The sequence below is a fragment of the Centrocercus urophasianus genome, unplaced genomic scaffold (genome assembly GCF_019232065.1).
Source record: "Centrocercus urophasianus isolate 14NV4802_14NV808 unplaced genomic scaffold, USGS_Curo_1.0 seq_25, whole genome shotgun sequence".
Taxonomy (NCBI): Eukaryota; Metazoa; Chordata; class Aves; order Galliformes; family Phasianidae; genus Centrocercus; species Centrocercus urophasianus.
In genome coordinates, this window is record NW_024884811.1 from 13984689 (window position 1) to 13999660 (window position 14972).

Consider the following 14972-nt stretch of genomic DNA (forward strand, 5'->3'; position numbering starts at 1 on the left):
AGATCATCAGCTGCCCTCAGAACAGAGAAGTGGTGCACCCCTGCCAGGCACTGCGAGAAGCCCTGCAGTGTATCCAGCCACTGTGGCCTAATATAAATGTTTGTGCATCTTCTTGCATTGGGCGTGTATGTTTGTGAGGAGAGATGTTCCTGCATAGTTCTCTGGAAAATGCCTGCTGCTGAGGGTCTGCCTGTAGAGAGGCTGTGCAAGGCTGACCCTTCCTGTCACCAGACAGAATCTGTCCTCATTAACTAGTAACCAGATCAAATATAACCTCCAACCTTTCATTTGAAAGCCTGCAGCAAGCCATGCTGAGGTCATGACAATCGGCAGCCAGGAGTTTTACAGTGATAAGGAAGATTTTTATTGGCTTCAGTGTATATAGGTTGATGTGTGGGGAAGCGTTTCGGGTTTTTTTGGTTGTTTTTGTTTGTTTGTTTGTTTGTTTGCTTGTATCTTTTCTTCGAAAGCTTAAATTTATCTCTATCAGGTACTTACATTTGTCTAGTTGCTGATGCAGTTCAGATGTACTGATTGGTTGGAACTTCACTACCAAATGAGAGTATTTTCTGTGGAGAGCACTCTGGAGGAATGAACAAAGTAATTGAGAGAGCCTTGTAGGACTTCTTCATCGCTCTTCTAAGTTAGCAATATTGGTACAAGGAGCCACGAGCCCAGGTAAGGAAAAAAAGATCAACTATTTGCTCTCCTTTTGGTTCACTGGCAAGATTGCTGTCTTCTCTGCCTTCAGTTTGATTATACTCTGTTGATTACACTTAACTGTTCAAGAAGCTTCTTGACTGAATGGCTGCATAAAAAGCACACTGAGCCCTCACTGCTACAGTACTGAGAAGATCAACTGGCTTTCTTGCTGAAAAGAACAAGCAATATTTTCACTCCACAAAAAATTATTTTTCACAGCAAGCTATAGAAGTCAGAATAGCATGGGCTATGTAATTAAAAAATAAAATAGTGATTTTACATTTCATTTAATCATTTTCAAAATGAGATAATCTGTTTTTACATTTTCTATTTTTTATTGTTCTTTCGTGGCAAAACAGAATGTTTTATACGCTCTGCTTACATTCTGCTGTACCAGCCTTTACAGTTTGTTGTTGGTTCAGTGACAGCATGAAGGAAAAAATATTTTGCAATTTTTCAGTGAATAAATGCTTTTCCTGAAAAAAACAGCAGTCAGTCATCAGGAGTAAGAGTAACAGAAGATCTGAAGAAAGGATTCACTGCAGCAAAGCAGTTAGGCAAAAAGGGATGAAAATGAATTTGTAGCCAGATAGTGTTAAGTCTCCATTATTTTACATGCCCAATAGCAAAAACGCTTATTCATACTTTCATTTGTATTCGTAGAAAATGTTTTTCAGAACACATAGGAACAATGAAGAGTAATAGCAGGTCTTTATTTGTCGCATACAAGAAAATCGCTTAGCAGTTTCTTAAATAGAATTAACATGCAGTCATGATTAATACTGAATAAGAGATCATATGCCTTTGACTTGCATCCCTCCACATTACAATAATTTAATTAATATTCTCTCATGCATTATCACTACATTCCAGGTACACTGCTTGATGAAATATTTGTATTGCAAAATAGATTTATAGAAGCAGCAGATCAGAAGAGACTAGTCACTAAGATACAGTAACTGTGAATGTTACAGTTCCTCCAGAGCTTTTACTGTCTGTAAACACCTCTGCTATGGAGAAGGCAGTGCTAATACAGCTGATCCTGCTGAGCCTGGTGTTTGGGAGCTGCCAAGGGTGCTACTGTGAACATTATCCATGGGGGTCATGGTCCAGCTGTTCAAAAACCTGCAATTATGGCACGCAGACAAGGCACAGGTATGGACAAATCTTCTCACTGCATTTATGGGTATAATTTTTATGTGGAAAAAAAAAATACTTTCAGGAAGGATCTGATCAGGATCTGATGCTTCAGCATCCATAATATATCTAGAAAGAAAAATGGTAATGTCCAGCAAATGACTTGGTTCTAATTGCAAGGTTTAAAGTTGTGTATAGAATATTGCAGTGCTTCCAAACAAACCTGTTATTTCTGCACACACACAGACAGAAGAGCCAGGTCCTCGGGTGGCCCTGCCAGCAGTGAGCATTGAGCAGCCAGCTCTTGTGAACAGGGCTGGTGCCCAGTGCCCACGCTGGGAGCTCTGCCCAACACCAAGCAGCGCTCTGGAAGATATGAGCTCCAGCATGGCAAGCTGACAGAAAGCTGCTTCTTGTACAAATAATTCTGCAGTCATAGTTAACTAAAGATACAACTGCACAAAACCATATGCAGTTCAGGAGCATACTCTAAATTTACAAGAAATCCCTTATTTCATTCCTGGCTTAAGGTGTATATAGATTTTACTTTCAAGCATCACTCCAGATCTACCCACCACCATTCAAGCTTTTATTGACTTAAAGCATTATGAGCCTTAACCTACAGTTATAGAAATCTACAGTTTGTTTCCTTTCCAGTGTAACTCTTTCAGTGACCTTTTTTAGGCAAATAAAAATGGATGAATATTATAACCAAAACTTCTGTGACCAGCTGTGCACCAAGCAGGAATCTCGTGCATGTAACCAACAAACCTGTCCTATCAATTGCCAGCTTGGAGAATTCAGCTCTTGGTCAGAATGTGACCCATGCATTAAAAAACAAGTAGGTAGATAATGTATTATGCATGTTAAATGCAAGAAATTGTGCCTAGTTTCTTGGTTTAAGATATTTGATTTCAAGGAAGTTGGTTCTGCAAAATGACAGTTTAAGTTAACAAGGTTATAACTGTTATAAATTATAACAGTAGGAGCTGGAGGGAACAAGTTAAGATAAGTATATCAAAATAGAAAGGGGCAATTTAGTAGTGCAAATCCATTTATGAGAACTTGCTTTGAAAGTGCCACTGTCATTATTAAAGATGAGTTTTCTACATAAGAGATAAATTAAGCTGTAGAGTTTGCATTCCTGTTTCAACAGGAGCATGTCAAGGAATCTTTCACACAGCATGACATTTTATATGTTCTGAAAATGAAAGATAATAGGATCAAGTCATCTACTGAAAAGAGATAATTGGCAAATCATAACTAGCACTGTTAAGGAATGCAGTATCATAGTCAGGATCAGTCTGAAGTTGCTGATGAGACATCCTTAGCACCTTTTCTGCAACCCTAATAGTCTACACAAAACCCAGATGGATATGCTTAATATCTGTAGGACAAAATCCTCCTGTGGCTGAGTCTCTGGGCTTGTGCTGATTCCCTGATGGCAGGGTTAGGAGTTACATGTACCTACCCTAGCAGAGAGTGAACAGGTGAAAGAACAGCATCAGGTGGGACTGACATAAAAAGCCCAGGCAAACACAAGGTTCTAGGGAGCTTTTGAGGATAGTTACATAGCTGATGAGTCCAAGGCTTATCATAGATCACTCTAAGTGTCCATGCCGACATAGCCTAAAGCTCTTCTGAAGGTCCTGTGCAGCTTCTGAAATGCACATCTGAACAGCACTGTCAGAAAGCCTGTTAGGTATGTGTATGTGTATCTTTACATGTATACATACCTATCTTGATGCCAGTGCAGAACAAAAAATGTTTTGGAGTTTGGGGGCCATGAAGTAGCAGTTCTAGGAAACTACTTACAGCCAGGGTGGTGAGTGAGAGCACAATGGGGAGAAACAATGGGAGACAGCAAATAAACTGCCAGAGATGGAAAGGTTCTTATTGCTCTCTTTAAACTCATTTTTGTAATCCATATCCTCTAATTAAATTTCTAGGTTCCCTACCTACACGACCCTGTGTAAAAGCTCATTTTTATTAGCTCATTTTTATTAGCTTTAAATATTCATGCAAAGTATTTGCTGCTTTAAAAAAAAAACCGGGGCGGGGGTTGTAAGCTGAACATATTTTTCCTCCAAACTACTAAGATTACTACTTCTGACCTTCATAAATACGAACAGCCTTCAGAATGGAGGATGTGCCCTCAAGATAAATGTGAAGACCATTGTAGTTAAGCTCTCAGTGAATGGGAATGATGAAGAGGTTAAAGCTCACACAAACAATATAACGTGTGTTGTAGATTCCAAACAGAGTACAAGAAATGGTTGTCTTGAGTCAAAAGCCTTTCGAAAGTGTTGCTCTTTGTTCCCTCTGATCATAGTTACCCAGTTACAGATTTATTTATTTTTTGGATCGTATTCAATTTTTTGACTTCAAGGTCTTTCTAGAGGCAGGGATGTAATGAAGTCTGTGAGGAAATGTATGTCATTTGGGGAAATTTTTCCTGCTCTTTCTTAGGGAAAGAACAGTTCGGTCAAAGGCAGATAAGTTTCATCTGCAACCCCTGGAACAGGGGTGGAAAACGTTACTGAAATGATTTTCTAGCACATTCAGCATCAGTGTTCTGCAAGGTGGGTTCTGATTTGGGGAAAGAAAAACAAATGAGCTTGAGATATTACTCCTGGTTATTTAACAGTAGAAAATTTCAGAAATACATATTCCCTCCTGCTCAATTCTCTGACAAGAGGCCTCGTTGAAAGAGAGCCAAGCCAAATGGGATGGGGATTGCATGCCCCATCATAGTATTTCTATTTCAACTAAGTTGATAAGGAACAGGAAAAAATTTCCCATTCACTGAACACCAAGTTTTTATTTTTCTGCCCCCAGGTTCGTGTCCGGAAACTCCTGCGGCCATCCCAGTTTGGAGGCCAGGCCTGCACCGAACCACTGGTGCAATCCCGACCATGCTTTCCAGCTAAGCTCTGCAATATCGTGGATATGGACTGCAAGAATAAATTCCAGTGCGAGAATGGTAACAATAGTCATCATAGCTTAACTTCAGCATTATTCAGTAGACAATAGCTACTGTTTGAGACATATAAAAAAAATTAAAAAATTCCAGGTTGTCCCTATGTATTCCATGCATGTATTCTATTCCAGGTTGTCCATGTATTCCTTAGGAAAAAGGGGCAGGGAGCTGAGGATTTTATGTTTAATGGAAACTTAATATTTACATTTCTTCTTCAGTTAAAAGGAATTCAGGGTTGTGCAATCTGTACTGTAGAATGGTAGCATCATTATGGCTGCTAGAAAGTAGCACTGTTCCAATGAGATTTTTTTTGGCACAAATTTTACGTGTACAAACATATCCTTATAGTTTGTTTGAAATCAAACTTGCACTGTTTTTATTAATTTTTTTAAAATCATTGTCTTGGTAGTTCTTGCTTAATTTTAAATATACCTGATCAGATTTGATAGTTTTATCAGAATTTCCTTTTGCTAAACCTTAACTTTGGTCATCATGCCTTCAAATTAATACAAACTGGTAGAAAAGAGACAAATATTTTTATTGAAGTAATGTATGTTTAGAAGTGCCTTGCTATGTTAATTCCTGTTGCAAGCTTACACCGTTGCTAGAGAAAGAAATTGCTCTTTTTTGCATTGAGATGTGAAGAATCACTGCATATGTCCTCTTGCTGCTGCTTTTTCTCTGTCCAGGTCGCTGTATTGCAAAAAAATTGGAATGCAATGGAGAAAATGACTGTGGGGACAACTCTGATGAAAGACATTGTGGGAGGAAAAAGATGGTGTGTAGCAGAAAGTTTGAGAGCATCCCAGGTGTGCATTTAATCGGCAGTGGGTAAGCTAGCTTTGTTTTTTTCACAGGCATTATACTGCTTATCAGCAACTTACATTAAAAAAGACAATTGTCAAATTTGCATGTGAGAGTAAACCATTAAAACATGACCTCTTAAATGAAGAGTAGTAAGAGGTTATAAGAATGTAACTAAACAGCCAGGCTTGGACTTACTGCATCTGGCAGTCCTACTCTGCTCTACTCCTACTGCAGAAGCCATCAGGGGGCACTGCTGTGAGGGACATTGCCCACCCTCACCACAACCAGAACACCACTTACTGGCAAATTCCAGCTCAGTTATTACAAAGCATTTCAGAAATTTGGAGGATGTTCCTCTACAGATGTTTGGTTGTGCCTGATACATCTCTTGCAATACCAGCCATGCCTGCCCCAAGTGCTGTGTTTCTGAATGAACTCAGGGCACTCTGGTAACAAACACTTTTGGCTGAACTGGAGAGCAGCATGTTATTTGTCAGTGCCATTTTACTGTGTTTCTCGAGTCAGTGGTTGCCCAAGATAGTCTTATGCTGACCTTGGTGTTATAGCCTGGTTGTATAATTTTTCAGGTGAATTCAGGGTAAATCAGAAATTTTTATGAAGAAATTTCATTCAAAGCACTAGCATAGCCTTAACACTTACAGCCTCTCATTCAAACATAAAGCATCTTTGACGCAGCTGTACACAACAAATGATACCTATTTATGTCTTTCTGAGGCCATTTAATTTCTGGAAATTGCTTTTGTTGTTGGTGGTGTTGTTAGATTTCACATTCTGTCAGGAGAGAGCCGAGGGGAAGTCCTTGGCAACTCGTTCAATGGAGGAGAATGCAGAACAGTGAGACGCAATGAGACAAGGAAATCGTATCGCGTGCCTGCAAATCTGGAGACTGTCAGCTTCCAGGTACTTTCTAGAAGCAAATTTTAGCAAAAAAATAAAACATTTTCATAAACATAGCCCAAGTTATATGCTGAAGTCTTAAGAAGTCTTATGAAGACAAGATTTCCCAGCCTGCTGAGGCCTGAAAGAGCTTCAGCTGAAGAGTAGAAATGGGAAAAAAACCGAGCTGTGTTAGGTGTCTCTACTTGTACCTTTCTCTCACTTTCACAGTGAGTGTTTACTCAGAATCAACACAAATTGATCTCAGCTTCTCTCCTGCTTCCTTATGATTGTGGCCATGCCTCTGCTGCGACTTGGTATGCAGGTTCTTGTTCCCAACCACAATATAATCCAGCCAGTGGCTTGGTAAAGCCCAAGCTCGTTTTAGCATTACTGATGCATCCTTCCAGTACCAACAGCTCTCCCAGCACATGCCTCCCATTGAGGCATCTGCAACTTTGAGAGCAGCTCCTCCATCAGCTGTCTCAGCCTCTCAGTCCTGCTTGTCCCCTGACCAGCCCTTCCGACCATCAGTAAGAAGTGGCGGGTAAAGAGTCTGCAAGGCAGAAGGTTAAAAGTCTGGAAAGAAGTCTTGCAGGACAGGTCAAGAAAAAAGGACATTGTTTTTTATTTTTCCTCAAATCTTGGAATGTGATTTTCAGGCAGGATATTTCAGACTTTTAAACACTGATATTTATAAAATAATTGGGATATTATGGTTGAGGTGTAGTATCTAGCGGCATACATCCTGGAAGGCCCCCTCTGAAGCAAATGGCTACAGTATTGGGAAAAAAGGGATGCAGGACATGAAAAAAGTTGAAGGAGTGGAAGAGACTGAACTGTTGATTATTAACATGAATATTGTGAGATATTACTTTAAAAGGCACAGCTGAACAAAGCAAATTCCAACACTGTCTGGTTTGGTCAATGGCATTGAAGAAGTACTGTGTACAGAAATATTCTGTAGGGAAAACAATTCTTGGCTTGCCCAATTTTTTCAAGCTCTGTTGTCTATGTGATAACTAATGTCCATCTGCAAAAATATTACGAGCTTGTGATTCTCACCTGAGCTTGCATCTCCATTTTTCAACATTTAGAGTAGTTTTTGATATAGAAATGTCACTGAACCAGCTTTCTGCTTGGAGCTGCAGTGCATTTTAATGCAAAAGCATGTGTTTACTTGGAGAACAGAACTGGATCAGGGGAGTGGACATCACTGCCCGAAGTCCTTCACAGATCCTACAAAGTAAAAAAGATCCTTATTAAGTAAGCCTGAAATGGTAAAAAATGAATCTAAAGGTCACAGATCTTGCAAGGGATTTGCCTTAATTATGGGAAATGAGTCACTTTTGAACAGACGTTCAAGATGCCTTAGTATCGCTGCTTAGCGCAACAGCCTAACTGAGTCTTGCCAATGTTAACTGGTAGGTTCACTCTCTATTACTATTCATTTACTTCTAGTCCATTCTGCAATATGGTGACTTACACTACAGGTATGCTCTGACTCCATTCTGAATAAAACCTGCTCATTCTTCTAGAAGGGAATCAAGCAGAAAGTGAAAAACACACCATCATACAATACAAATAGAGACTTACTTTTAGTGTGGACATAATATGCAGGTCTGAGAGTCTTTGAAAAGCATTTTGAAACATTCAAGGAAAATTGTTCTTAAGCTTTAGGGCAAGGGGACTGGGGATTTCTAGAAGAACATGACTTTTTGTTTGTTTGTTTGTTGGTTGTTTTGGTTTTTTTTGCCTTGTATAACTGCCTACTGTATAGCCATCTCCTTACCCTATAATAGCTTTTTAGCTTTCTGCTATGTTCCCAAGCATTAGACATGCCTATTCCAGAAGAAGCCAAGAATTCATTGTTTAATACTTTGCTCCCTTTCAAGTTATTAGGGCAAATAGATTTTGGTTTACTGAATCTCTAGGTAACAGATGAAGAGGATGATGTAAAATCAGATTTCTACAAGGATTTAACGCCTCTGAGTGATGGTGATGTGGGAAGCAGTACATCCTCTCATTCATCTCGGAGAAGATCTGGCATACCAGGTCTATTCTCAAGGAAAAGAAAAGTTCAAATCACATCACATTCCTCCTTCAAGAAAGCCATTGAAGCCTCACATGAAAAGGTAATTGAATGGTGACATGAATTTCTTCCTTTCTTTGAGTTTCCATCTTCTTGTTTAGGGGGCTGAGCTACCACAAGTTATCCACTAACAAGGTGTATTGGGATTACATTTTGCAAAACTACTAGAATTAAAAACGAGAAGGTCCTCTCCTGATTCTACAGGATGTTCCTGGTTGCAACATACTTTCTGTTAAGCTGCACAGAGTCACAAAAATAATCCCAGAAATAACACACCAAGAGAAAAGTTTCTGAGAACAGACAACTACTTCCCATAAAATTCTGCCTCTCTAATTCAGGCAAATACTGTGAAATATAATAATTCTAGAGTTTAATGATAGTAAAGGATCAACTATTCTTTTTTCTGTAATTACGCCTGGCAGAGGTCATAAAACTGTTCAAAATTAAAGCTTGTTGAAACCGAGGAGTTGTAATAAAATTATAGTAAATCTTTTACAAAAACATCTGTTATAATTTTAATGTTTTCATGACAGATTTATTACTAGCTTACAGGCTTGTCTTAATTGTTAAGTAACTTGACTGATTAAGTAGTCCACAATTTCTAGTCTGCAATAATCTTTGCTTAAGTTCCATCTACTGGAATTCTATTTGCTGTCATTCTGATGCAATTATATGTATCAAGTTTTTCTTCTGTAGAATTGGTGAGTTTATTTTGATAGAATGGTGTCTTCTTAAAGGTTTAAATCCAGTCACAAACTATGAAAAGAAATGTGAATATCAATGAAACTTTCTTGAGGAATTTTTATTGCACTTGAACTTGTTTTGAACTTTATTGTCATAAAATTTCAGAAACATGCATGAGAAAGCTGATGACTTGGTCTGCTGTTGGCTGTAGATGGCTTATTTCCTCCTGACTGTGTCCATGGCAAGACTTTTAATTTTGATCTTCAGGTTCCTTAACATGTTACAGGAAGCCTCTGCATTCACCTGTGCCTACCTGTATGCAGTTTCTTTATAGGTGTATACAACAGCAGATATCTACTTACATATGTATATGAAACAAATCTATAAATTCAAAATATTCACTTACAAAGTAAAAGTAGTTTAAAAAGATCACTGACAATGAGTGAGAACTAACAATCTGGGAGGTCAAATTCAGACCAGATTTTCAAACTGCAAGCAGAATAGCTTCACATGAGCACCACAGAGTCACTGTAGGGCCTAAGTGACTTGAAAGGTCTTGAATTTTTCCATATTGTTAAGAGGAAATATGAATATGTTTCTGATGCTTATTTTTGTTTGTCTACTATTATTATTATTATTACTGTTAAGCTAATCTTTAGGCTCTTTAGTACATATTCTTGTATTCAAATTTTAAAATAATTTTCATGACAGTAATGACCCCTTTCTGGTCTTCTGTTTGCATCAAAACAAGCATTTAGGCTGGGATACATCTTGTGTATCTATAGACAATGACAGATTTACAGAACCTTGCATCTCAGCTAGTTGCCCTCATTTTGTATCAGTTAAAAGAAACTCAGTGGATTTTTACATAAATGTGAGTGCTCTCAGTAGTGTTCCAGCAGGGCTTAAAGGAAGCCCCAGTTACCAGCTGTTACTCTTCTCTACTAAATATAAGGAAAGACTCATAAAGTGAAACTTTAATATTATTTTTAATAATAATATTATTTAATTATTACTGTATTACCCATTACATCATAAACTTGTCGATTAATCTTGCTCATTATGCTACATGTTATTAGTTTTATTTACCATTTTCTTCTTCTGCTTCTTTTTTTTTTCTGAATTTCATAAATTTTTTCAAACTCCATTTTCCTTTGAGATAGAGAAGTTATCTCAGAATTGGCACACTGGTAACTGCCTGATAGCATGTGTGTTCCGGGCATTCAAAGACACCAAGGGACTCCTGAAGTTTCTGCACCCAACCCATTGGCTCATGCTTCTAATATTCTTGGCTGCAGCTCATTGAGTTGGATGGCTTGAATTAAAAAATTGAGGCCTGAAAGATATGAAGCCATCCCCATCCGTGGGGACGAGAGGCAAGATTCTGTGCTTGCATTACTTGGAAATAAACATTATTTAATTAACCAGTACGTTCTAGTGAGAGTCTGTTTTGTGAGAAATGTTCTAATTAATTAAAACTATTGGTTTCATCAGGCCAGCTCAGCTTGTGTCTGGATGATTTTTGTTTTGTCAGTTAAGTAGTTTTTATATAATATCTGACCTTATTTGAGTATCTGCACTTGATTTAGACCAGGATTTTGACTGAATATCTTTGGGAATAATCACCTCAATCTACAGCATTGCATTTTGTATTAATACCTGGTATTCATGGATAAAGATTGCCACAGTTGCCAGGGGTTACCAGTATGTTTAGACATGTGACCAGGGTAACTGGAGACTTTGGAATTCAGTTTCCTGAATTTCTTTTTCAAGTAAAAGTTTCCAAGGTTGTTCAAGCCTTGGGGATTTAATAAAGAAGTCACTGGGTTTGACAACTGTAAGGGAAATTGCTAGTAAGAAAAGCACTTAAGATGCTTTGAATATTAGAGAATATAAATGCGTGGTGCAAGTCAAGAAAAAAAATATTTTTTGGTATGGGGGAGCATCATATCCACCTGAGCATTTAGAATTTAATGTTTGCCAAAATTGCCTGTAATTTTGTGCATCATAGCTGAAATGTGATATGGTACGGCTTAAAACTGAGCCCAAATCACCTGGTAGTCATTTTCCGAGAAATGATATTACCTCAGGGTATTTAAGGACCAGAGTACAGTCCAGGGAATATTATATATCCTATTTCTTCCATTTTTATTCTCACTGCTGCAGAAAGCTGAGTGCCCTTAGTTTGTCTTCCAGCATGCAAATGAGAGCACTGAAATGGAGAGTGCTGTGCACATCTCAGTGCTGTGGTCCAGCTTACATGTTATGTTGCTGACTCTTGGCTGAAGAAGCTCCATATTTAATGCAGTCTTATGACTTCTATGCCACATGAACCTGAAGACAGAAGTGGAGCAGAATCAACCTATCAATATGAAAACTCAACAGCAGAACCTATATATAGATCAGTATCAATTTTATTTATAATGATTTTCTTCTTTCTGCAGATTGCTCATTTTGTGCTCTTTCCCATCACCCCTTTTGCTCTTGATCTCTTTGCTTCAGGTTTGTTGTTTGGTGTTTTTTTTTGTTACTTCTTTTTTTTTGCCATGTTACCAGTTTCTCCATTCAGTATTCTTTTTCTCTCTTCTCTTTTTAGTTGAACTCTCTCATTAACAACCTTCAACATTGAACACAAAAAAAATTAGCTGTCTCAAAAACATGAGTTTTCTGAATGTAAGAGGTGATGCTTCTAGTTTCTGAACTTCTTGCTTTTTTTTTCCACCCATATCACGCCCCAGACCTTGTGTGTTAACAGCCTGACACTGAATTAAAACTTTATTCCTGTAAGTTTAGTTTTAGCAGACTGATAAACAACGTTTGAGACCTCACAATAATGAGGTAGTATCCAAAATACCCACTCAAGATTAATTACGAACAGCTCACAGATACTTACTAGCTTCAGCCTTTCCTCCTAGTTTTTTGCCTGTCTTATCAATTACTGGTGTATTTGCTATAGCAGAAGTCATTTTACTTTCTGTTTGTCCACTGCTTAGGAATTCTTAACTCACACTGAAATCCTATACACTCCCACAATGCAAAGCAGTAATGAGTGTTGTCCCTGAGAACCTCACAAGATGCTTGGAAATTCCAGGGCTAGTCTATGTGAGTTTAATCGTGGTTAAAGCATCATGATGGACTAGAGGAAATAGGTTTTCAATGTAGCTCAGATCATATTCTTGGCCACTCTGTTTTCTGCAATCAACTACCCATGAAAGCAGCAAGATTATGTTAATTTATTTTATTTTATTTTATTTTATTTTAATTTTATATCTAGAATTCCAACTTTATTAGAGTCCATAAAGTCATCTCTGTTGCAAACTTCACCATGAAGGAGTCAAATTTGCAGCTCTCAGATGTCTTTCTAAAAGCTCTAAACCAGCTGCCTCTGGAGTACAACTATGCTTTATACAGTAGAATATTTGATGACTTTGGCACTCATTACTACACCTCTGGAAGGATGGGTGGTTCCTACGACATTCTTTACCAGTATAGTTCCGAGGAACTCAAGAACTCAGGTATGTAATCTTTATCAATTTGTTTACTACTTTTCTTACCATTTTCTATTTTTAGGTCTTCCACCATACAGAAAACTCAACAACTAACAGAAAAAGAATCCCTTAGATTTGCGTAGACAGAGGAATTACTCACACTGCTCAAATATAAAGCAAGAAGGAACTTCCACGCTTTATTTTAAAAAATTGAAGATCTTCTTTAATTGGTAAATGTCACTGTGTTCGTGACAGTATTTAGGACCTTCAAGTCCAAATCCTTTGACACCAAGAAGGCTTTCCAATATACGCCACTGTGGGACTGAGGTCTGAGAGATATGTCGCCTTCTGGGCTACAGTTTTAGAACTGCTGATATTGACTAGAAAATAGTCTGAAACTTAATCCATGACTGCTAGATTGTCAAAATGAAAACAGAATATTACAGAAGGAGAAATTCTTGGTTAATAGCAATGATATTTAATGTCACCACTGAAACTTGTATGGGCACGGGAGGGTACCTACAGGGCCTATAGGTAAGTATGATGCATTCTACTGGTGTTTGTGGCCAGGGAATTGGGTACCTTCAGGAGCAATGTCTTCTTCTATAATATTGGTGGTCTTTGTTCACAGTGCTGCAGGAATAGGTGGTAATTACTTTTCCAGGCAGAGCAGCCCGTTGGTATGACCTGGGCTCAGATGAAGGTTTGCTGTTCCCACCCACTCTGCAGAGTAGCACCTTGGGTGACTGGGTTTTGATTTTGAACAGCAAAGGACTGCTCCATGGTGCGCCAGAAGAAGGAAGGGTTATCAGATACAACAGAAAAGGTGATATAGGAGAAATACCTAAACAGGAATAGGCTGAGTTTAGGAGAGTCTATTCAGCACCTGATGGAACCGGTTTGATGAGGAGCAGAACACACCCTGGCAGTAGAGACAATGGTGGATCAGGAGCTTCAGTGTAGTAAAGAGGTCAGAAAGAAATGAGTGAGCAGGGAGACCTGTGATGCAACAGATCTATGGTGATGCAGCTGCTGCTTTTGTACTTCTAGGTCTGTCAGTGGATGAATCAATGGAGTGTATTCGAACAGAAACAAGAAGGCGTGTGTTTTTCCGAAAGAAGAAGAAAGTCAGTACCGAATGTGTCACAAACAAGATGACTGTGAAACATGAAGGTAACTATGATAATAACAGGTTTGTATCCTGTTAGTTAACCTGAGTTATCCTCAACAAGGCACACCAGGTCCTCTTGGCTAGAGAAGTTCTTCCAACACTAAAGGTGTTCTTCCAACACTGACAGAGAGGCCAGTGCTCATGGAATCATAAAATCAACAAGGTTGGAAAAGACGTTCAAGATTATCCAGTCCAACCATCCGCTTCCTATCAACATTTCCCACTAACCTATGCCCGTTAGAACAACATCTAAACATTTCTTGAACACCTTCAGGAAGAGTGACTCCACCACCTGCCTGGGCAGCCCATTCTAGAGCCTAACTGCTAACTGCAGTTGAAGAGAAATTTTTTCCTAACATCCATAACATCCATAACCTGAATCTCCCCAGCACAACTTGCAGCTATTCCCTCTAGTCATATCACTAGATAAGTGGGAGAAAAGGCCAACCCCCAGCACACCACTACCTCCTTTGAAGTGGCTGTAGAGAGTGATAAGGTTTCCCTAGAGCCTCCTCCAGAATAAAAAAATCCCAGTTCCTTCTGTTTCCCCTTATAAGACTTGTGCTCCTCACCAGATTTGTTGCCGTTCTCTGAACAGGCTTCAGAGCTTCAATGTCTTTCTTGTAGTATGGGGCCCAAGACTGAACATAGTTCTTGAGATGTGACCTCACTAGGCCTGAGTACAGAGGGAAATCATTTCCCTGCTTCTGCTGGAAGCACTGATGGCCAAAGTGTTGTTGGCCTTCTTGACTTCTGGCTCATGATCAGCCAAACTTTGACCAGCACCCTCAGGTCCATTTCTTCTACACAGTCTTCCAGCCACCCTGCCCCAAGCCTGTAGCATTGCCTGGGGTTGCTGTGGCCGAAGTGCAGGATCCAGCACTTAGTCTTGTTGAACTTCATCCCATTGGCTTCATGCCAGCTATCCAGCCTGTCCAGATTTCTCTATAAGGCCTTCTTACCCCAGGCAGATCAATACTTCCTGTCAACTTGGTGTCGTCTGCAAACTTACTG

General features: G+C 38.9%; 1 protein-coding gene across 3 annotated transcripts; it reads left to right on the forward strand.

Moving 5' to 3' along the window:
• The first annotated feature begins 242 nt into the window (after nt 1-242).
• C6 (complement C6) lies at nt 243-14486 on the forward strand. 3 transcript variants are annotated; one of them, XM_042825900.1, is made up of 10 exons: nt 243-347; nt 491-678; nt 1677-1857; nt 2524-2680; nt 4678-4822; nt 5509-5650; nt 6409-6547; nt 8458-8658; nt 12574-12814; nt 13838-14454. In XM_042825900.1, the coding sequence occupies exons 3-10, from the start codon at nt 1715-1717 to the stop codon at nt 13993-13995; spliced, it is 1326 nt and encodes a 441-aa protein (XP_042681834.1). In that variant the 5' UTR covers nt 243-347; nt 491-678; nt 1677-1714; the 3' UTR covers nt 13996-14454. The 3 variants fall into 3 exon arrangements, with proteins under 3 accessions (XP_042681834.1, XP_042681836.1, XP_042681837.1); XM_042825902.1 differs by having other exon boundaries at nt 256-347; nt 509-678; XM_042825903.1 differs by lacking the exons at nt 243-347; nt 491-678; nt 2524-2680 and having other exon boundaries at nt 1775-1857; nt 13838-14486.
• Nucleotides 14487-14972: the final 486 nt, after the last annotated feature.